This window comes from Budorcas taxicolor, chromosome 1 (genome assembly GCF_023091745.1).
Source record: "Budorcas taxicolor isolate Tak-1 chromosome 1, Takin1.1, whole genome shotgun sequence".
NCBI lineage: Eukaryota > Metazoa > Chordata > Mammalia > Artiodactyla > Bovidae > Budorcas > Budorcas taxicolor.
The window spans coordinates 179,484,529-179,509,415 of NC_068910.1; the positions used below are offsets into that span (position 1 = coordinate 179,484,529).

The 24,887-nt window shown below is 35.7% G+C and overlaps 1 protein-coding gene across 10 annotated transcripts in view; it reads right to left on the reverse strand.

Annotated features, from left to right (window-relative positions):
- Positions 1-2,656: 2,656 nt before the first annotated feature.
- Positions 2,657-24,887, reverse strand: part of MBNL1 (muscleblind like splicing regulator 1) — a 189,481-nt gene continuing 167,250 nt past the window's right edge. For 4 of the 10 annotated variants that reach the window (XM_052647743.1, XM_052647669.1, XM_052647752.1 and 1 more), the window contains 7 exons: positions 20,940-21,197; positions 19,704-19,757; positions 18,679-18,832; positions 10,879-10,914; positions 10,092-10,186; positions 6,997-7,071; positions 2,657-4,314 (listed from right to left, as the gene is read on the reverse strand). In XM_052647743.1, coding sequence (XP_052503703.1) covers positions 7,015-7,071; positions 10,092-10,186; positions 10,879-10,914; positions 18,679-18,832; positions 19,704-19,757; positions 20,940-21,197 — 654 coding nt within the window. In that variant the 3' untranslated portion in view covers positions 2,657-4,314; positions 6,997-7,014. Of the gene's footprint in view, positions 4,315-6,996; positions 7,072-10,091; positions 10,187-10,878; positions 10,915-18,341; positions 18,382-18,678; positions 18,833-19,703; positions 19,758-20,939; positions 21,198-24,887 lie in introns of those variants that run through there. The other 6 variants (XM_052647686.1, XM_052647678.1, XM_052647703.1 and 3 more) reach the window with 6 other exon arrangements.

Genomic DNA, 24,887 nt, shown 5'->3' on the forward strand with positions numbered 1-24,887 from the left:
CTCAAAAATGTTGTGAACCCCTGCTTTAGACAGTCACCCCAGGGCAGCTACTGTCTTGAGTAGCTTGAATTAGTTGAGTCCACTGAAAAGAACAGAAATGCTATGCAAAACTCAACCCATAACAGAACTGTATTAATTATTTTCTTCTGCAGTAAGTTTTAGAAAACAAGCATTGACTACAAAGAATTTGCCATCCCTGACCAAATACCAAGTACCACAGTCACACAAAGTAGCACTCAATGAATGAGCAAATTTCTTCACACTGGAACTTTGGCTTTCACTATCGGTGAAAACTGAAAAATGCAAAGCCATATGGGAGACCAGGTCTCACTGCAACTGAATTTTTAATTCACCATTTAAAAAGCTCTCTCACACACGCACACACACACACAAACACAAACATGCAAGAGTGAGTCATCTCACGGCCTGTGTGTCAGCTGTGTGTGTGCATACACGTTTATCCCTCTGAATCAAGTCATCATTATTTCATTATTGAAATATTCTCTCAGATTGCCTGATTTCCAGTGCCAGTCTCCTGGGGTAGTTAGGCAAATAAAATTCCATTTACAGAAAGACTGTGATTCGGAATTGATAAAGAGAATTTCTTTTTTTCCCCTTAAGAGTTCTCCCCTCCTGAACCTAAAATACATCAAACAGCACTTGAAGTGTCAGAGGAAAGGAGAAGATTTTTCAAAAGCACTGGGAAGTGGGTGGCAACACATGATTCAGATTTTCCCATTGAGCACGAGAGGCTAGTGGGGAGAAGAGTCAAGGCCCCATTTGCCGCCAGTTAACACCTGACGATGAATTTCCATATCATTGTTTGTCAAAGACAGACATGCATGAATGCATGAAACGCGCAAAAATAATAACACTTCAATCTCAGGTACACAAACATACTTAAGAAAGAGAAGTTTTATTAGGGCAATTTCACTTTATTTTTCCATACAGCAAAGTCAACTACTGCAGTAATAATAAAATAAGCATAAAACAAATTGCAGCCCAAGACAAAATACATAATTTTAAGCAACTACAAGCAGAAAGTAAGTTGTGATTACATAATAGTAAAACCAAGCACACCTGTCCTTTCAGCAGATGAAAGTGTAGGGTTACTGATAAGTGCAACATTATAACCAGCTGGAGTGAAGGCTGGATACACTAATTCAGTAAACAAGTGCCCATTATCACATTTGCTTTTTTGAGTGCTTCTGAGTTGAAAATTAAAACCGTGAAAATTGAACTGTGTTTTATCTTTTTCACCTGCTGAAAGAACAGGCTCCTACAGCAATTAAAAAACAATCACATAACAACTATAGCTACGGTGTGCTGTTTGGTTTGCCTGTTTATGGTTGAAATTTTGTGAAAGTCAATACTTGTTTTGAAGATTTTTTTTCTTTTTTTTTTTTGTGAACAGTAAACCACTGAAATTGGCAGAAACTGATTTGAATAGTATATGTCCTTAGTATAGTTCTTTCTCTCTCTTTTTTTTGTTGTTTTGTTGAAGTTTTAAACATGCAGTAGTTTTTGAAAAATGTAAGGAATATCTGATCCATGATTTCACCTTAATGGTTGAAGGACCTGCTATTTTTGGTAATGATCTTCAGGCAGATTTGGCCCAATGGAGTTTTTGTCAGTCATGAGATCTTGGAAGGATGGCATATCTTTCCAGCTGAAAAAATCCTGGCAAACTACAAGCTGTCCACAAAAAAGCAAAGCAACATGTTTGAAGGGGTATGGAGTGCTAACTCTGTGCCACTTTTGCAAGCAATTTTGCTCAGTCTGTCATTTTATTAGCCTTAACAAAACTCCTTGTAATTATAGACGTTTTTATTCAAAATAAGATCTTACTATTATACAGGTTTCTCTCTTTTGACTATATACAGAAGTGCAAAAAGTCAACCTTCTCTCTAGACGTTCCAACATGCTAAATTGCAGCATAATCAACCCTCAAGAGTTTGCACACACGCTATAATTCTCATTACGTAAACTTTGAGTATTTGGATTATCAACAAAAAGTCCCTTGTTCTATTTATTGATTATGCAGCTTATTTATAACAAGGCCTGATATTCAGGGATTTCAAAAATATTAAACAATACTTTAACATTTGAAATGGATACAGTAGAAAATAAATTTTATTCTAATATCTAGGATCTAGATCTTCTTATAATAACTAATTACAAACAAAATAAATCATCAAAATATTACTCAATTGTCTGCCAGGATTGTTGCGATAGCAACAACTTAACTTCTTACTTAGCAATGATTATATATTTATAAGATATCCATATAAAAGATCTTTGTTCTTTAATGAAAACTAGACAAGAACTAACAATGACTGACATTCTTACACTTTTAATATTAAATCAGTAAAATATAAATCATTTAGTTAACAATACGAATATTCATATGACACTACATGTAATTCAAAACTGAGTATGTTATGAAGGAAAAAACTACTTTTTTTTTTGTATTTTGAAAAGTTCATCGGTAAAATCTACTAAAACAAGAGTCTATAAACTGAAATGGTATTCAATTGTTAATAGAAAATGAAATCTAATAAATGTAGGAAATGAAAAACTACACTTTAACAAGAAAAATAAGTAATATTCTATAATGTAACTAACTACAATAACATGTGGAGTCACCATTACTCTCTTAACACGATTGAAATTACATTGGTATGGGTTCCAACCCGTAATGTAATAATCTAAGGCTTTAATAGATGTACAGTACAATCAGTAAAATCAACACATCAGTCTTATATTAGAAAGCATCTCTCTCAAGCATAAAAACTTGCAGTAAACTTGGAAGTATGGAAAGTTCTAGAACTGAACTTTCACTTCTCCCATTCCATACTAGAACTACCAGTGACCTGGCCCCTACTTCAGCAATTTTAGAACTGCTGAACAGAGCAAAAATATCCTTTACTAGCTGCAACATCCAAACCACAAAAAAGGAATTCCTTTGGATGAATCCATTCTTAAAAACTGAATGCACATCTATTTTTTTTTTAATTTGTAAAAGGCTTTCTAAGGCTATAAGCAGTAAATCTGAACAAAACAAAACAAAACAAATCACATATAAAATTCACCCATGTACTTAACCCACCCAATGACTAGGTTAATTAAACATTTCCCATTTTCATATTTTGGTTTATCATGCATCTGATGACAGTGCTGCTTTCTTCTTTGTTTAGAGTCACTATTTTAAATGTGACTGTGATGAAGCATTTAAGCAAATGTGAAACCATTTTTGCAAAGCATTTAGAGTCTTCTGACTTTTGACAGAGCTATAAATAGAAGCAAAATAATTTCCTCAAACTTTTTTTTGTTATCGTGTCTCAGAAATGGCATATCCCTTTTGAATAACATGTTATACAGTATAGTAGGCATAAATATTACACTACAATGCATTAAAATAATTTTTATATATATCTATTATATATAATCTCCAGTATGTGTGAGTTTATCTGTATTGAGAGAGTCTGTGTTGTGCTGTCTATTTTGTTACTGTAAAGTTAAATCGGCCATTTCTGAGACAGCTTTGGTTTCCAAAAAAAAAAAAGAATGGTGCCCTTTGACTGATTAGTACTAGCAAATAAGCAACAAAATGTGGCTCTGAAAACAATAACACTGAAGAAATAATACTCTAATTTGATGTACAGTCTATGGCACTTCATGAGAATCCTTAACAACATGGTACTTAAAGCCATGATGTGCTTTAAAAGATACACAGTTGTGGTTTTGCTTGGCACATTCATCTCTGTCAGATCCCTCCCTCACCACATCTTAAAATCTATTACATTAAAAATATTACTCAAACAAAAATGACTGTGCATGCACGCTCTCATCTATAATGGCAATTTTAAATACAAGGTGCACCTTTGTTATTTGTAAACCTTGAAAGAAATAAACTTATTTTTAAAAAATTATATCTTGGTCTACAGACGTACCAATACATAATAGAATCATGGTTACACCATAGTCTGTCTTTTCAAGATGGCATGAATATATAGGAAACTAATTAGGTCTGCATATTTGAATGCATCACTCTGTGCTAGAAAAGAAAGACAATGTTGTTCTTTTAGACAGGAGTATCACCTCAGCACAAATATCAATTAAATGTACAAAGTGTATAGGCAACAGTGTGCAGTGGGTTTCCTTGTTGTCTTTTCTTCTGGTTAACATGCAGTATGTGGATGTCTTGTGGCTGAGGGGTTTTTGTGTGTGGTTGCTTGACGGTATATACAATATGGCTAATGACCTCGTCCTTTACTCTAACCAAGCACACTGTCCTTTCCTCTTCAGTACGATCTACAAGGGAAAAAGAGATAACCTTCTGTTAAAACAGACAATATCTAACAGCAGTTTCCCATATACATTCAACATGAAAACTGTATTTCTTGGTTTAAAGAGTGAACACAGGAATGGCAGAACCTTCATGTAGAAACAAAAAACACATCGCAGGTACAAAGGACCAAAATGTGTTTATTGCCTCTTTGAGAATAAAATGACACGCACAGCTTCATAAAATTGTAGTCTCTGAACAAATATCGGCCAATACACAGCTTAAAGTATAAAATACATTTGCAGAATCAAGGGGCATAATACAGCAGAGCTCTTTTTAGCACTATCACTGTGGGACAGAATTTACAACTCACTTTACTTCTTTCTAAAGTGTAATAGGTTTCAGAAGTAATGATTTGGCCCACAAAATTAAAATCCATGAAACAGTCCTATTAAACACAATTTGTTCTATGTGGATGCTGGATTAGCACAGTATGTGTTTGCAAAAAAAAAAAAAAAAAAAAACAACGATGATACTCTAAGTGACTGCTTTGGATAATTTGCAGTTTGGATTTTTTCTCCTAAAGGCAAGAAAAAGAAAAATCATTCCTTATGCTCTTGACAAATTCAGGTTGAACTGATATTACAATGTACTTCTGACTTAATAATTCCAGCTGTTACATGAAATTTGTTCCCATAGAATCTTTACATATTCAACTATGCTTTCATACAACTTGAGAATTTAAAAAAATCACCATTCTGGCTCCACTCAAAAACCATTCTAAATATTGCAGCTTCTCATGAAAATGTATAGGTATTTGTTAAATAAACAGAACCTTAAAGAGCTTAAGTTTCAATACTGACATATCTACTGTTTTGCTAACTGATGAACTCCACAGCCATTTTGTATTTTTTCTGAACCTGGATTATTGCTAAGAAACAGAACTTGTTTACATATATACATACCTAACTGACTATAAAAGCTTGAAATGTGTTTTTTTTTAACATGTCAAAAGAAGAACTCTACTCCCAAACCTATGTACTACAAAGTGATGTACTATTATACTGTACAGAATAATAACCCTTATTATCAGAACTGCACTGAGAGAGCTTATGAAATAAAAATCAGTTTCAGTAATTTAATTCATGATTGCAGCATGCTTTGGTAGTGCATCTCGGATTGAGTTTATCATTCCTTTATTTCAAGCTGTGTCTGTCTTCTTGTGTATGAGTTCATCCTTTGACAAGCTCTTCCTATGGATTATTATTACAAGGGCCTCTGAACTGGTTTCCTAACACTATCTCCTGATTCAATATCCTGTCCCTTCTTCTATAAGCCTCTGATACCTCCTTTCTCTCTGCATCAACTTTCACTGTTCAAATTCACTTAATTTCTGACTCAGTTAGGAAGAGCTGCTCCTTCATCTTTGTTCCTAGAGGAATTTGTTCACAGCTCTCTTATTTTAATGAAGAGTGCTAAAATTTCCATCATCATCTCATTGACTGTCGATCTTTATTTCATTGACCTGGTAACTAACACACAGTAGCTAACACAAAAAATCATTTATAAATGTGTTAATGCACAGATAAATGAATGAAAGGAAGCAACAAAGAAAGAATGATCACTCATCTTATTTACCAGATTCAGTTTTAAGCATTGTATCTCTTCTTAAATATAAAAAGAAATACCTAATATAATTCTGAGCAGGTAGATAACTTGTATGAATGTATAAGAATAAAACATGCTCTAAAAGGATGAAACATGGTCATCTTTGCAAGTCAATGTGTCTGAAAAGAAACCACGAGACTTTCAAACTATTTGAGCAAATATCCAGGTAGATGTGTGCATGTGTGTGTATGTGTGTGCATATATGAATGCATGAATATATTTAAATCAGGCTCTTTATATCCTAATGACCCCGCTGTGGTGAAGCATGGGGTAAACTGGGTACATGTTCTCATTTAGGATTTAGCAAGAAATTTTTGAAGAAAATAAATGCTGACCTATACCAGGGATCAGCAAACTATTGCGTGTAAGCTAAATACTGCCTACTGCCTATTTTTGTGTGTGTCCAACTTTTTGTGACCTTATGACCCATAGCCCACCATGTTCCTTGGTCCATGGGATTTTCCAGGCAAGAATACTGGAGTGGGTTGCCATGCCCTCCTCCAGGGGATCTTCCCAGCCCAGAGATCTGTGTCTCTTATGTCTCCTGCATTGGCAAGTGGGTTCTTTGCCACTAGCGCCACCAATAAAGTTTAACTGGGACACAGCACACCCTTTCATTTACACACTGTCTCTGCCTGCATTCATGCTACATCAGCAGAGCAGCCCTATGGCCCACACAACCAAAAGTATTTACTATCTCATCTTTGAAGGAAAAGCTTGCCAGTCCCTGATCTACACCTTCTATTTAGTTTTAAGCTGTATTTTTCCTTCACGATTGTGCTTATTTCTAGTACAAAATTTTTAAAAATGTATATATCCTCATTTATGCATTTAAATATTATGCATATTTAAATGACATTAGCATATTTCTTATAAATTCATACATTAAAATTCCTCATGACCCATCTAAGATAAAACTGTGAGTTCTATATAAATACATTTTTTGAAATTTTGCAAAATTTTTTAAGTGCATTACACAATTGTTATCTTTAAAAGAAAACCACCATGAATATACACTCAATATTACATAATGAACTTACTGTTTAGTGATGAAAATTCTACATCTGGGTAACATACTTGTGGCTAGTCAGATGTTCGGCAGATATTATGGGTATCTAGCAAATAAAAGATTATTTAATGAATGATCCATGCAAGCAAGCAAACAACCAAGAGATGAAAACATCTTAATATTAAATTTTTTAAGAAAGTGAAATTCAGCTGTGAGGTGACAGTCCTTATCTGATCAACATAACAGTAAGTTAATGTAAACTTAATGCCAAAGTAGCAACTCATTGTTTAAAATCTTTGTGTTAAATACTATTCTATAAATGTTATCAGTTTTTAGGAAGTAAGAGAAGTAAAACTATCAAAAATTCATGCAGAGCAGTAATTGAAAGAAGCCCTTTTTGTTGGCCTACACACACGCACCTGTGGTTTCAGTTATTCAGTATTCTAGAAAGCAAAGTAGGCAATGTCTTGCCTTTTTTTGTGCAACCAATTTCTACATTTTCATTCAACCTATGATATCTAACATTTTTTTCCAAGTTAAAAATACCAGGTAATAATTATAAAGGAGTATTTCAAAAGAACCGGATAAAAGCATGTAAGTCTACTTCAGAACATATTCCTGAATCCTGATTGCACATTTTATTGCATTTTAAACGGGCAAGAAAATTACAAAACTTGACAGAAAACACAGTAAGGAACCAATATAGAGGTGACTTGTTTCAATCATCCCAACAGCCAACATTTTCCAATTTGTAGCCCAATTCTCCTCTACCCAGAATGATGACTGCTATACTGGGAGAGGCAACACGGCACAGGTCCAACCCCTAGTGACCCATTTCTGGGTGTGTAAACATGAGCAAAGCGCTTCATTACTCTATACTTAGGTTTTTTCCTCTCTAAACTGGCACTAATGTCATTTCAGCAGGGTTGATGGGAGAAGAGTGAAATCGCATACATGAAGGCATTTTGTTGCTGTTTCCATCTAGATGTCCTAGACTAACTACCTCAACGTATTACAATCCACAGTCTGGAGTGTAAATTAGTATGGCTCTATTTTATTTCCATTTCTCAGCTGACATCTTTACACAATTTTACAGCACTGGCAAATGGCACGAAAATGTGCTCCAAGCATAATGAAGCTTCTCATACCATTTTTCCTGCTGCTGCAGGACAGGATGTTGCACCCAACAGTGTAGAAGCATCAAGGATGGGGCTGTCGAAACATACCAAGGACCTTCAACACCAATCGATGCAGATGAAGGGCCAGCTATAAACTTCTGCATGCATGCAGGCTGCATTTTGTGGCATCAGCTATTTCCAGCATCGCTAATGTACTGTAGGCATATACATATGTATGTATATGTAGATATAATATATGTGTGTATATATATATCCATTCCCTTTTCTTTCTTCTGGTTGTCGAACAGTATGAAGACCCAAGATTATGCATGAAATGGTCACAGCACAATGCAAAAAGTAAAGTGTCCCCTACAACCAAGGTGGCCAAGGGCATGTTGAAATTTGCTTTGCTGTAGTTCTGCTTACACCAGCAATTCTATAGTCATGCATGGTACACACAAGAGAGTTCAGCATCACTGATCTGCACCATAAATAGATTGCATTGAATCCATTAAGAAATTTCTGCCATAGATTACTAACATGCCACATATGCACAATCTAGCATTCTTGTAAATGAGTCTGATGTGTTAGCAAAAATCCAAGGCTATTTTGACAAACGTCAGAAAAACTAATGATTCTTTGCCAAGAAATGTTTAAAGCTTGTCTGAAACTTTAAAATACATCCATTTTGGCATGCTGCTTTTGAAAGTTTTTAGTGACTATACTTATGGTTTATAGTTCTTCTTCAATGGTACATGGCGTACTGCAGAAACAAGGCTGGCTCCTCCTTATAGTGATAACTGCAAATTCAAATGGCATTTAATTGGTCTTCTTTTCCCAAAGGGGCAACACGTTGATATCCATCTGATACTGCTTGTTTGTTTTGTTTTGTTTTTGAGATTCATTTGGTTATATTTAACTTGGTCTGTGAATTATCTGAAATTTGATTGGACTCTAGATATTTCATATGCTGATAACCCTATTGAACTTGCTTTCGTAACAAATCTATGTATACTTTCAAGCCAAAAACTACTTTACATAAATTTGATTTTGATTCAACCAGTATTTTCTAGACTATAATTTTAAATAGGAGCTAAAAATGCTGGCTGAATCCATGCAGATTTTAAATTCTAAATATTTTAATAATTATTTTCTTTTGAATAATTACATTATGAAATTTAAATTTCTGAAACATATTCCTTTTACTTAAAAAACAACCCTGTGTATTTGTCACTCCATAGGCTTGTATGGAGCACAGAATGACTCTAATTGCTATACTTGGTGCCTTCTTCTTCCTTCATAACCCTCTGACATTTATGCTGAGTAGTTACAGAAGTAAGAGAACTTATGAATTTTATTTTTTCACTTAAATCATTGAGAATCAAAACTTGAACACTTACTTATTTTAACTTATTTTGAGTATGCAATCTGCTTATCAAATAAAACTAATGAATTTATAACAAACTCTATTTACAAGAGTGGTTGTTTGTGGCATATATAGCACATTTAAATATTTTGTTTTTTATTAAGAATTTAGGCAAGAAACTATATATATATATCTCCAATGCTTGTAACAAAACCCTTAAAATCACCTATGCTTTTAAAATTACTTTTTATTATATAAATTTCAGGTGTACAGCTCTATAGTTCAACATCTGTATACACTACCTGATATAATTTCGATTGGTCAAAATACCTGCATGATTTTGATTTGAGACCAACTGAGAATTGCTTGTGTAAATATCATTTTAGTAGCTTTAGAAATGGAGCTGCGACAACTTTGGAGCACTTATAAATGGCATAAAAGCATTCTGCTGCTCATCATAGAAAGAATGTGTAGGCCAACAAGAGGTATCTTTGAAACCCCATGCTATTAAAGCACCCTCTACAGCCCTCACGGACACACGATTCCCCACTGACCTCAATGGGAAATCCATGTGCGCAAGGGCTGTTGGATTGAGCCCTATTAGAGTTGGTTTTTAAGAAACAAAGCTGTAAATTAGCAAACCTGGTTGGCTGTGGCTGTTGCAGCGAAGGGAACACTTGTGGCAGATGTTGTTGCTGCGGACACAGTGGCTGGCGTAGCACCGTGCACCATGGGAACTTTCGGAGGGAAAATCATATAAGCAAACATACAGAAGAGTGTAGCAATATGGAAACCATGGCAACATGGAGGAGATAATTGGGCATGGTATTTATCACAGCAGTAAGCCATGTGACGGGACATCATCACCAGCGAGTGACATGCAATCACAGCGCAAAGCAGGACAACATTCCAAGGAGAGAGGGGGAAGGGGGACGAAAGAGAAAAAAAAAGGGGAAAAAAAGCTTGTTACCATCAAATCAAGAAAATTGACACAAACAGGCTTAATTTGCTAAGTCAACACCAAGAATTTTATATAGTGTTCATAGTTAGACATTCAAAATCTAAGTCAAAATACAGATATTTACTTCATATATACAATTATCTGTTTTTGAATAAAAGTATGTTTTCTTATTTACTATTATAAAAATACACAATATATTACTTTTATGAGATAGTTTTTTTTTTAAACACACCAGAACTCATAGTCCAATCAAAATCCACCAAAGGTGACTAAAGGAAACTTGTGTGTAAAGAAAACATTTATGTGAGTCCATGTCAATTAAATAGAAAATGGCATTTAATTGACAGGTGTTAGTAAAAAGGAAATGGACTTGCCCAATAGATAAAAGTTAAACTCAGCAGTGGATTTTGAGGGGCTGTGAGGTGCACCATAGGTTTAAGATAATCAAGAAACAAAGCTGGCACCTACCAACACTTGTAGCGGGTGTCATGCACAATATTGAGCCTGCCCATCATGCATTGCAACAGGAAGGTGGATTTGAAAAGGGAAAAGAATTAAAACATCCCATCACACGTGTAATTAGGAAATTCATTTGAACAAAGAAGAAAAATTGTTATTATGGGAACAGTGGCATGTAACTGTCAGCACAATCAAATCATACAATAGCATAGTGATCAATTAGAACTAGTCTCAAGGGAAGAATAAAAGCCAGTTTAACTGTGTGCTGGTACACTTTGTTTCTCCTAATTGCTGCCTATAAATAAAAGTTAATTTTAAAAAAAAAATGGAAACCTGCTTAATTCTTTTAAAAATAATACTGCAATTTGTTTTGTTTTAATCTGGTTACTGGCCATCTGGTGGCTTTGCTATTTCTGACTTTTTAACATATGAATTGAGCACATGTTAAATAATTAAGAGAAATTTACTAAGAGGCTAAATAATTCAACGCACAGAGCTGACTTAATAATGTAATGAAACCAAAGCACTCATTTCATTCCCTTAGTTTTATTTATTTCCCTATTCAATGTAGCAGCAACCACACAGAAATGCAAGGGGTTGTGATCAATCGTATAGGAATTTTATTTGGAGGGATACCAAGCAATAAAAATAAGGCATAAGGAGAAACTGAAATTCTGCACTGCCTTAGTTTGGAATTTAAATGTACAGAAAACATTTAGATGGGACACACTTTCTTAAAGTCTCAAACTGATTTACTTAGAAGGTATCTGAGGAAGCAGACTGGTTTTCCTTGCTGTTTTAAACCTTTAGGACTTCTCAGAATGGCAAGTGTTCTATGAAATTTCACATTCAAAAACGGTTAATTAGATTCGAATAAAAACCCTCAATGGGGGATAATGAAGATATATACATTGCATAGGGGGTGTTGGCACTGATGTTCACAATCGCTCCACCACAACGTTAAAATCAGCATTACATAGATAGTGCCTGTTCTCTGTGCCATATAAACATTGGAAAATCTACCTTATCTTACCAAGCACAGGGTACTTTCCCATATACTGAATTACTGTTCTTTCTATGAGATTATTTTAAGACTCCTAGGTTTTAAAATATCAAATGATTTTATATTTCTATCTAAATCTTGGCACATCCTATTTACATACTAGCAGCATCTGGGATGAACATTTGTTAGAAAAAATCTGCCAACTGCGTCTTGTCAGAGATGGCCCTACAAAACAAAGCTGCCATTGAGAAGCACAGATTACTTCACTGGCATCCTTGTAACAGCTGCAATTAGATTGTTATCACAATTAAGACTGTGGGCACAATGATCAATGATTAAACTCGGGAAGAGAGCTAGGGAGCCATTCTCTCAGGTGGAGTAGTATTACACTGATAAGCATTATTTATTAAGACACTTGAAGATCTCTGTCATTTGCTACCACTACTGAGTCAAAGCCTTGTGGAAGACAACAAAAACAAATCAGTGATAACTGAGACCAGTAATTTGAGACAGTAGAGCAAGCAAACTTTAATATCCTAGATTCTATGACATCATTATCCTCCAACAGTTGGGTCAGAAGACTGGGAAAGAATGAATGAAAGGTGAGTGAAAAAGAATAATGTGGAATTTGAGAAATATTTGTTTTAAATACTGTCCAGGGTAAGTTTTAAATTTATTATTTATTATTATGCTGCAATTTGTCTATATGTTTCATCCCATGCATAAGGAAGGCTGCACATGCTGAAAATGAGTTAACCTTATCCTGTCTCTCTCAAACCCTAAAGCTTTTAGGACTTGAATTTCAGTTTGAGCTATCTTCCTCATTACCATTAAAACCAATGCACACAGTTTTGAGAGGGATTTGCAGGAAATAAACATAAGGCAGCAATGAAAATACTAGCCAGGGTGCAGTAACTCACAAATATGAAGACATAATGCTGTAGGACCCACTTACCGAAATCAAAAATCACTTTGGAAACGACCATAATAGCCATCTTTACATCAGATTGGTTGGTTTATGAATGATTGCATAAATAGCCAATTGAAATTTTTCTTCAATTTTCAGCATAAGGTAAAATTTAAGTGAATGAATTTGTCAATTTCAAATTTCTCCTACAAAGGTATTTGCAGAGCGAATGGTGTGCTTCTGAGGAATGCAAGATGTTAATTACATGATTTTTAAATTGAAATTAAGTTAATTTTTATGAAGATTCAGAAAATAAAACTAGGAAAGTAGTTTACCAATGAGATGTATGTGTAGTTCAGATCAGTTCAAGAAGGGAAAAAAGCAGAGAGGAAAAAAACTATAGGGATTTTGTTGGAGGTTTGCATTTACATGTGGTAATTCAAGCTTATTTAGGTGTATTATGATAAGAGTAAAAAGCTGATTTAAAGCCTTCTAAAAATGCTCTATATCATTTAGAACTAAAAGCTCACAATCAATTGAATTATTCTTAAAATTGATGTCTAAAGAAGAAACAGCTTCATATAATTTATTTTTATAATCTGTTGAATTATATTTTGTGTCTCTACTGAGTTCAGGAAAAAACAGTGCTTACTACATTCCTGGCTTTATTCCAAACTCTTAGACCTGTCTGTAAAAGCGCTTTAAGAAGATGTTTTATTGTATTATGCTTAAAACTAACTTAAACATAACTTTATGAAATAATTACCAGTATTATCTCCTTTTTATATATGAAAAAATTAAGTATAACTTATGGTAGACTGTATTTAAACTTCCAAGCCAGATTTATAATCACTATGCTAAGGTTCAAATAAACCATCTTTATTAACTTCATTAATCATACTAAAAGTGATAATTGAAAGTTTTGTTTTCTTTTCTTTCTGTAAAAGCAACCCCATCCCCTGCTTCTCTCCTCTTATTCCAACCCCTCAGGAAAGTTTTCTGGACTTCTGTTTTCTTCTTTCTAGGAATGTTTGCTCAAGGTGAAGCTGAAGCTGTTGAAAGCAAACTTATTTTTAGGTTTTTAAAAATCATAAGCCTACAATGACTGAGGGCAATATGCTAGGAAGAGAAGTATGCTTTTGCGGATGCCAAGTGGGCAAAAAAAGGTGAAGGAAAGCAGAGAGAAAAAAATTCTTCCAGACTCTGATGAGAAGCGTGCAGGGCCCCTCGGTAATTGGGCTGGTGGTGTGTTCTTTCACAGCAGCACTGCCAGAAGCAGGCTTTCCAGGGAATGGGCTGCATGGGAGGCTAAGGAGCTTAGGCAAGGATGCTGGTACCCAAGGCAGGCACAGAAGCCTTGGAGCACCTGCATTCAAGGGATCTTCTAAGCATGGACAATGATTACATCAGCAATGGCCGGTGTTGACTGAAGAATGGAGACTGGGTAACCTGTCTCAGACTACTGGACAGCATAGGATCACCATTCGAGTAGAGATCGGAAAGAAGAGGAGATGTGAGGATGGGAATTCTGGAATTTCAGTGGTGCCTGATACATCTATCCAATACTGAAACTGAAGTTTAGAACTGGACTTAATATAAATTCAGGAAAACAAAACTGATGTAAATAAAAGTGTTATTTCATGAAATTTATACCTACAACATAAGTAGACATTAGATTACATATACTCTGTATGAATAGTAAATTTAGTCTTAACGGGTGAAGGTAAAAAAAAATGGACTATCCATTTAAAAAAATAAAAATTTCTTCAGTGTGAACATGGTCCAAACTACTTATATTTATCTTTAAATGAGATGGAGGGTGTAAAAGCAAAAGGCTAGAAAACTTTCTTGGGAGAGGTGGGAGTGGGATGGGAGATGCAGTGAGATGTAGTTGATTGAATGAATAGAAAGATGGATGAACGAGTGAGTCAGAGGATGTGCAGTGCTAAGTCATTTCAGTTGTGTCAGACTCATTGTAACCCCATGGACTGTAGCCGGCCAGGCTCCTCTGTCCATGAGATTCTCCAGGCAAGAGTGCTGGAGTGAGTCGCCATGGCCTCCTCCAGGGGAATCTTCCTGACCCAGGGATCGAACCCGCATCTCTTTTGTCTCCTGCATTGGCAAGCAGGTTCTTTACCACTGGCACCACCTGGGAAGCCCAGGAAGAAGGACAGGTGGATGGAAAACAGGGAAGGAAAGAAGAAAAAGAGGAAGAGAAGGAGGTAGGAACAGAAAGAACAGATAGATGGTTAGAAGGATGGATGAATAAATGGACAGATGAATGCATACATGGATGGATGGATGGATGCATGGATGGATTAATGGACAGATGGGTAAAGGCCACATAAGACCAAGTTTGTTCTTAAAAGTTATGGTATATACTAATTTTTCTTTACTAGTTAGGTGGCTTGCCATGCAATCCTGATCTTTTGCTAGCAACCTGTTCTGTATACAGAGTTACCTGCTCCAAAGATTTAGTCAACCATGCTTCACTGTAATATCAATGAAATAGACCTATATATCCCTGATGTTATTATTGAAGCAACAGACTACAGAATTCTAAAACTCTAAACTGCAAAAAATAAACAGCTTCCTTTCTCTGCTGCTGCTGCTGCTGCTAAGTTGCTTCAGTCGTGTCCGACTCTGTGCAACCCCATAGACACCAGCCCACCAGGCTACCCCGTCCCTGGGATTCTCCAGGCAAGAACACTGGAGTGGGTTGCCATTTCCTTCTCCAATGCACAAAAGTAAGAAGTGAAAGTGAAGTCGCTCAGTCGTGTCCGACTCTTCACAACCCCATGGACTGCAGCCATCGAGGCTCCTCTGTCCATGGGATTTTCCAGGCAAGAGTACTGGAGTGGGAATATAACTTCCAAATTATAATATTGTGGTTAGACAGGATGCTCTGATCACAGAATCCATCTATAGGTCTGCAGAATAACCTAGACTTTGGAAAATGAACTTCCTTTTCCCCCATATCACAAGAGATGACACGTGAATTTATGGTAGGATAGATTTTTTTGTAGTTCTCAACAATTCATTGACAATATTTAAAAATGGACAGATTTCACATATAACTGTTCAAAAGTCCAGAGTATCTGGGAAATAAATCATAAGATCTAGCAATACTGGACACCAGAGCCATCACATTGAGTTGTATACAACCACCCCATAGTCACAAAGGCTATGACATATACGGAGCCACAAAGGGTGTCCAGCGCACAACAGGTACAACCTACCCGGCAAATAATCTTCTAAGGCAACAAAAGTCTGTCTGAACACTGACTGTTCCCTTCAAACTAGGCCTAAGCTCTCCTGCACCTCCCAGACTCTGCAGCTTCAAATTTACTTCTTGCTTCACTTGTTCATATTTCCTGCCTGGCTTTTAAGGTATTTGGGTTTTTATATTTTCTACATTAGATTTCTTTCCTTCCCAGATGTATGATAAAGTGGTTTGGCAGGAGTATAGATGGGCTATCCACTATAACTTTTTAATGTCACTGTGGCACAGAAGTACCTATGAGATTAAAAATGCTCTGAAGGAGTGAAGGAGGCACTGCCTACTTCTATGTGATGACAAAAAGTTAATCTGCAAGCTCTTTAAAACCGGGCTACAAATAATCCTTATTTGACATTACTATTGCCATAATTACACATTGACTATAAATATAAAAAAAAATTTCTGATGCAAATTTATCATAAAAATGCAAACAAATCTTTAAAATTTCAGTATATTTCAATATATTATGGCACGTTTTATTAAAATTAACAATGCTTAGTTTCTAGACAGAGAGGTAAGTATGACTGATTTATGAAGGCATGTATTGGTTTTCCCAGAGTTGAATTTTACCTAGCATCTTTTGCTCTATCCTATCTACAGACTAAAACCCATTCCACAGAGAGACTATGGTCATAAATCAGAGTCAGACATGTCATACAATTAATGACTATACTTATTTAGAAAAGTCTTCAGTCATGTGAATGTTGTTGGAGAAACTGAAGCAAAATCTACTTGATAAAAGAGATTATTTTAGGTTTCTTTAAGTAACATATGGAAGAAGTTAAATTTGTTTTCACTTTTAGATTTTTAAATAAAGAAACTGTCATTTCTAGTAGTAATGTTTCATTTAGTGAAATAAACTGACAAAAATAGTTTTTAATTTATTCATAAAGATCACAGTAGTTACCTATAATTCCTTGAAACTTTGTCTAGTGATCTGACTATAGAAAAATTGATAGATTATTTGTTGGAGATAGTATAAATCCGGGGAGATGGAAATTTATACTGAAGCAAAACAAATTATTTCTGGAAATCTCTGAAAACATACATATGTTGAGAAAAAATTTTTAATTTTATAAAACTTAAAAGAAATGTGACTTTTCCTTCAGAGTACAACAAATACCCAAAGATCAAATGACTTAATTTCTATTCTAAAATGGACAAACTGCAACTTGATAGATACTATTTCATGAGTACAAATATAACTTTATCTGTGGTGCTAAGGCAGGTTATTTCAATTAGTGGAATATTCTATTCTAGTTCACTGAATGTTACTACATATTCTACACATGGATGGCTAGTTTTCAAAGAGGCACTGTATAAAAAGCTGTACTTGGCAGTAAAAACTAATGAGAATATAATTTATTCTCACTATTAAAAAACAAATTATCACATTTCCTCATGGTATTTTGAACCTGCTGCTAAGTCACTTCAGTCGTGTCCGACTCTGTGCGACCCCATAGACAGCAGCCCACCAGGCTCCCCGTCCCTGGGATTCGCCAGGCAAGAACACTGGAGTGGGTTGCCATTTCCTTTTCCAATACATGAAAATGAAAAGTGAAAGCGAAGTCGCTCAGTCGTGTCCGACTCTTAGCAACTCCATGGACTGCAGCCCACCAGGCTCCTCCGTCCATGGGATTTTCCAGGCAAGAGTATTGGAGTGGGGTGCCATTGCCTTCTCCGATTTTGAACCTAATGCACTGTAAATACTGTTAGCATAGTATAACATACTAATGGGTCTGTATCTTTGACATACACATCTAATTATAAATTTATCAATTTAATTAATAAAATTATTTTATTAACTGAATCTCTTAACACACGGCAATTTTTAAGAAAGATTAAGAGATGAAGAGGAAATAAGATTAGAGTCTCTGGTTACTTAAACTCTAGATTATAAGGAATGTAATATGTATTGTCTGAAGCAAAAGAAGAGTAAGTAAAAATAATAAATTTCCAGGTAATTAAGTGACTGATTAGTTTATGTTTTTAAATTGTAAATCTTTGTGTATAGTTCTAGAGTATGTTTATGTTACTAAGTTGAAATCAACTGAAACCACAAATGTGTAACTCACTTATAAATGTAAACTTCACTGGGTACTTAGGGCTACTTCAATATTAGCTCAGGAGCAAAAACTTTAAGTGATGTATACTGATTGGTACCAATAAGATTGGAACAGAGTCAGTTTTTTATTCTCCACCTTGAAAACAAAAAGGCTGAAAAATAAAAACCAAAACTGAAGTGTAATTTCATATAATTCAAATGAACTCTGGAATCATGAAGGCAAAGGGGTCTTACAGCAGGAAAGGGTCATAAAATAGCTTGACAGACATGTAACGGTGTTGAGGAAAGAGAAAAAAAAAAGAGAACTCTATTTCATTTCAAATTACACAAATACAAATAAATATACAAAATATCACTGACTTCTCATCCATTTTTCATTAAGCTAAAACTCTTAGTTTTTAAGGAAAATCATAGGAGAGACCTGAGACAACTTTTCATCTTACCTTCCACCTGCTCTATGGTTAAAAATGACTAGGGGCATGGCTTATCTGCTCTACCAATAGCAATCTACATGCATTATCAGATTTACTTATTAACAAACTCAAACGCCTTACCTGGTGGGAGAAATGCTGTATGCTGTTGTAACTGCATGTTGGCTAGAGCCTGTTGGTATTGGAAAATACCAGTGTTAAAGACTGCTGTGGCACCGTTGGTTTTTTCAAGAGCAGGCCTCTTTGGTAATGGGGGAAGTACAGCTTGAGGAATTCCCTGTTTAGTGAGTGAGTATAAAAAACAAATACCAGTAAAAAGAGAAAAAGAAAAAAGAAAAATCAGTTGAAGGCTAAAATTGTTAGGAAGCATGAGCAAGCAAGCAGCAGAGCACTTAACTACCCGAGGGAAAAACATCCAATAAACAAAAATTTAAAGGGGGAAAAAAAAAGGCAAGATAAAAGCTTTAAAGGAAGCATTATTTTTGTTTTGGAGAAAAAAAAACCCCACTAGTATGAGAGCACATGTTATAATGTGTTAAAGTGTTTTAAGTCCCATAATGCTTCAGGCTTTCTGGGAGAAGCCATTGATTTGGGAAAAGAAGAAAAGCTGCACTGCGAGCTCCATGAGGATTGACAAGTATAAGCAATGTTAATAGTTAATCGTACGAAGTGACCGAAACTGGTAAAATAAAACCCAGCCCCACTCTGCCCTCCTCCCCAAATCTACCTGAACATGCACATGTCCCAGAGCATGCAAGTTTTTTTTTTTTCTTAAAACACTGAACTATAAATATTAAAAAGTCAATAATTCTATCACTAAAGCCATGCTAACCAAACAGGTACATAAATATACAGTCCAAAAATACATTTTTAATGTCCTTCAAATACTTCATTAGAACATTCTACAATGTAGTTAAACTGAATGTGGGCTGCTGGGCTTTTGGATTCTTTCATTGTACCACATCTGTCCAGGGACTTGTTTACAGTCTTTCCACTAATTTTGTCAGGAAACCACACTCAGTTTTCATTGTACTTTACAACTTTATAACAGAAAAAGGAATATATATTTTTAAATTGATTAAAAAAAAAAAAAACTTGTATCTACAATAAAGCTACATGCCAAGCTAAAAGGTGAAAGGTCATAGTACCAGGTCAAAGGTTGCCTCGAGGGGTCGCTTCAGTGATTTGACAGCCGACTGAGTCTTAATTAGCAGGCAGCGAGCACATGATGGCAATGGGCCAGTGGGGTTCAAGCGCATTAACATAAACAGCAAGCAGAGGTGCATCATGGGGGCAGCAGTGCATTTTTGGGTAGGTGAGAAAAAACAAATAAAAAAACAAATCATCGGAATGCCATATACAACGAATAACAAGACTAAGCATGCACAATAAAGGCACTACTGAGTTGTTATTGGGAGGATAACTCCTCTTCGTAGTTAATTACAAACAAGATACTCTAACAGAAAAAAAAAAAGAGAGAGTGGAAGGAAGAGAAGAGGAGAGAGTCTGCCTTCTGTATTTTTGCTCAAGTATCCATAAACAAACACAGAAAAGACCTCTCCGTGACTATTTGACTGTGCTACAAAATACCACACAGGGTTCTTTTTCATGAATAATTTAACAATTAAGTCATATATTTATGTAAAAAAAAAAAGGACAACATTAAAACAGCTAAGCAAAGAACAAAACTGGACTCATTAAAATCAGCTATTAGATCACGTTAAATTTTCCCTTCATTATAGTTTAGTATCTGTTCTAAATGATCCATTTCTAACTCTTCCTTCAGTCCTGCTTTCTCCTCTCTATGTAATGGCATAGGCAAACGTCTCTAGTTTTACATGTCTGTTTATGCCACAATATAGTTCAAGATAATCTAGATACGCAAACTGCTCAACATCTTGTACGGAAACCTAAAACCAGTTTTGTTGAAGCAATTCTCCTAAATAGTTTCAGATTTTGTTATGGTTAAAGCAAGATAAATGTAGAGAAGAGCCTTGATGTGCAGAAGAACACACCGAAGGAAAACAATGGCTGATTAGATAGCACACAGAAATAAGAGGACCAGAAATGGCAGTATCGTTAAACTGAAAAGGAGACAGGTGTTCTGTACAAAGCAGAAATTTCAGAAACCCTATATCCAGAGTAAGACAGAGTATTAAAAATTAGGCCGAGGGTAGGAGCAATCTGAACCATTTGAGGAGTTACCCTCACTTCTCTGAATGGTCACTTCATTACGTATTGTCTGGGATACCTGAACAAACATATCTTCAGCAAAAAAAAAAAAAAAATTTAAAAAGGTTAATAAATGAATAGCTTGTTGTCAGATACAGCTGTTCACTGTTTCTGTGACCGTTCACAAGGACTGAGCTAAGGTCTCTACTCACCATGGCAGCTGCAGTGGCTGCAGCCTGTGCTGCGGCAGCCTGGTTGACCTGGTATTGGGCAGCCTTGATCTTGGCTTGCAGATGTGCGGGAGGATGGAAGTATTTGCACTTTTCCCGAGAGCATCTCCCTTTGATGTAATCCATACACACGGTGACTGTGTTGTCATTGGTGTCAATCATTGTGCTGTCAGCAGGATGGGCAAACCGACAATCATTTTCTCCTCTGTTGCAATTGCCTCGCTGGTACTCTCGACATACCTATGGGGTCATAAAGTGCACGAAGGTCAGTCATTATGGACAAGTAGAAACTTTCTCAAGATTTAAAGTGCAGGAGTGGTGACAGAAGGCTACAGGTGAAAGGGGGAAAGAATTTGCAAAGGAACCACAAAATAACTTGAAAACATTGTGCGTGTGTGAGTCACTCAGTCATGTCCGACTCTTTGCGACCCCATGGACTGTAGCCTGCCAGGCTTCTCTGTCCATGGAATTCTCCAGGCAAGAATACTGGAATGGATTGCCATTCCCTCCTCCAGAAAAACTTCCTGACCCAGGAATCGAACCCTGGTCTCCCTCTTCACAGGCATATTCTTTACCGTTTGAGCTACAGGGAAGTCGTAGTATACTAATTACAGCCCCATTTCAATAAAATGTCCATGAGGAAGAAAATGCACTTAAGATACTAACTATGGTAAAACATCTAATTTAAATAAAGTTGATACACTTATTCATTGTTGTTGTTCAATTGCTTAGTCGTGTCTGACTCTTTAGTGACCCCATGGACTGTAGCTCACCAGGCTCCTCTGTCCATGGGATTCTCCAGACGAGAGCATTGGAGTAGGTTGCCATTTCCTTCTTCAGGGGATCTTCCCAACCCAGCAACTGAACCCGCAACTCCTACATTGCCGGTGGATTCTTTACTACTGAGACATCATGGAAGGCCATACTTACTCATTAGGAAACAGGAGGAAATAGTAACTTTGTAGTGAAGAACTCTATAGACACCACTTAACCAAACAAAGTTAATATCACCAGTAATAAAGACATAATGATATCACATATCTACTGATATGATGCACTGAAAAAAGGTTACAACATCACATTTGTTGTATTATTGCTGAGAACGCATAACCTGAATTTAATCATGACAATACATTAAACAAACTAAAATGGTAGGATGTTTTACAAAATGACTCATCAGTACTCTCCCAAAGTGTCAAGGTCATGAAAGACAAAGAAAGACTGAGATACTGTTATAGACTGAACAATCCTGAGTCAGAGGAAGGATATTGGTAGGACAATGGGTGAAATTTGATTAAGGTCTGTAGATTGGTTAATAGCAGCATATCAATGTTAATTTTCTGGTTTTGTAAGCGGTAACATGGTTATGTAACCTGTCAATATTTAGATAAGCTGGGTGAAGGAGATGCAGGGACTCAGTTCTATTTTTGCAAATTTTATGCTAATCAGAAATAATTTAAAAGTTAAAGTGCAAAAAGTAAAATGATAGCTTTTTTGTAAAATGTTTCTAAGAGCTATATTTTTGATCATTAGTTATTCACCGGGTAGTGAATGTAAAGCAGATGGAAAAGGATTAGTTTTTGTTATCTGTTTGTTTTATATCTATTAATTTTGGATAGGGTCCCTGGAGAAAAGGTGAAAATGGATTATTTTACATCCATTTGCTTGATTCAGACCTCTTACTATTAAAGGTTGTTGGGGATTTCCCAGGTGGCACAGTGGTAAAGAATCTGCCTGCCAATTCAGGAGATGTGGGTTTAATTCGTGGGTCAGGAAGATCCCCTGGAGTAGGAAGTGGCAACCCACTCCTGTATTCTTGCCTGGAAAATTCCGTGGACAGAGGAGCCTGGTGGGCTACAGTCCATGGGGTCGCAAAGAGTTGGATGCGACAGCACATACTTTATGGCTTGTCAAGGTGCTTGCTCTTTTCAAAAAGTTGCCAGCACTTTCATTCAGGAAAGTTTGACCTTTTTACCACAAGAGGGCCACCTAAACACAGAAAGTCCTTTTGATATTTTTATGCTCATATTACTTCATGCTTTAAGGATGTTTCCTTTTTGTTTTTCACAAATCTTTTACAAACGGAACAGATACAGTCCCTGAACACTCTATTTTGGAATTCATGAAGAAAAAAAAAAAACAAGGCAAACTCTGCTATGATTTAAAAAACAAAGATTTTCTTGGATTTACGTACATAAAATGATTTCATTCAATTCTAGGTGTTTCCTCCTTTTATATACATATCCCATTATTGAGGAAAATGATTCCTTTTAAAAAGGCCTCTATAATTTGTATCATGCTTCACGTTAAAAAAGAACATCTCGTACCATTTAGAAACCTCAAGCTAAAGAAATGCATCCTATCTATATAGCCAAGTCAACTCTACTCATCATTCCAATTTATATAATTTTAAAAAATTATTAAATAATTACTCTGTGCCAGATACTCCGAGAAATATTAGGAGTAAAAGATGACTTAGAAAGTTACAAAAGATGCTACTTTTTTATCATTACATTTATCTTCTTGAATAGAAGAAAACAAGGATATCGAAGAGTTTATAATTTGAAAAGGAAACGTGGTTAAACTGTTTTCCGGAATTCTTGTCCTCCACTCTCACTGAGCATGCAATCAAGCTGTGCTGCTTTCTAAACCACAAATCCCCACTTACTAAATTAGACTTCTCAAAGTACGAGGAGATTTTAAATATGGATTAAGAACTTTTCATGTAGATATGTAAAACTTATGCATAAGCAAAAAGGCCACTTTTCTGTTTAAAAAAATCTATGTCAATTCAGCCTCATCCAACATTAAACTGTCGTTCGGACACTACTACTATTAGCTTTTCAGTAATTTTTGCTTTCTCGAATATGCTCACAAAGAATCTGGCAGCAGCTGAACCAACACTCTTTTCCAATTTCTCTTACTCTCTGCCACAATGACAAGAAATAACATCTAAAGGTAGTCTATCTGCAGGAGCCTGAATAACTACTAAAATCAAAGATTTGTTATTTTCCAAAAGCAATTACGCCAGTGTTTGTGCCAGAAATTTAAGCATCAGTCCCCCCAAATAAAACCTGAATGCTGGGCTGATTTTGACTTTTTATTTCTCTGTCTGTCTCAATGTTCTTTTTATTTTCAGGAATATGAACTTACCGTCAGGTTGCATAAAGATGGTCATTCTAAGACCTCTTCTGGTCCCTGTCCATTTGCTTTATACCTATGTATATGTATGTTTTGTATAAGTTAGTATGTGTGTTTTGTATAAGCTAGTAACTGGTTTAGTACAATTTTGTACTCTTTACAGTCTTGAAGGATTCATTTAGGGAGAATTCTAAAAAGCACTTAAGCAGAGTTGATAACTAGCAGTCAGCTTAGAATCTTGTCCTAAAGTGACTGTTTCACTTTTCTTGTTTTTAATCCAGCTTAATGTTTCTCCTGACAAGAGAAACAGAATAGAAGAACTACACTGAAATAGCTTTTCTCCAATTATTCTTGCCTTTGAAAAAATATAAAGAAGAAACAGAAAATCTCTTGTGTAAACTTGTACTGGTGCGAGCCGAAAAGGCCAGAGGGGCTAAAGAATGCTGCCAAGCTTTAGGTGTACATCTGGCTTACTGGAGACCGATCTCAACAGAACAAACCTCCCACAGCTTTTCACCCAGATTTTTCTCTAATAATCAATACATCTCATTTCTAAATAAAATTTTTCATTAAAAATAAAATGAGATCTGTTTCTTGACTGATGAATATGAGTTTGGCCTGGTTTCTCTGATAAACTCGAGAAACTGTAGGGTGTGCTGCTCTCTCAAAGAAATGTCTTAGTCTGGTACTGCATTTGCAAATTCTAGTTGACAGACAAAATTTCAACAAATTTAACCATCCAACTCAAATCAGGATAAGAAAGTTGCACAATTTACCGTATAGAGAATT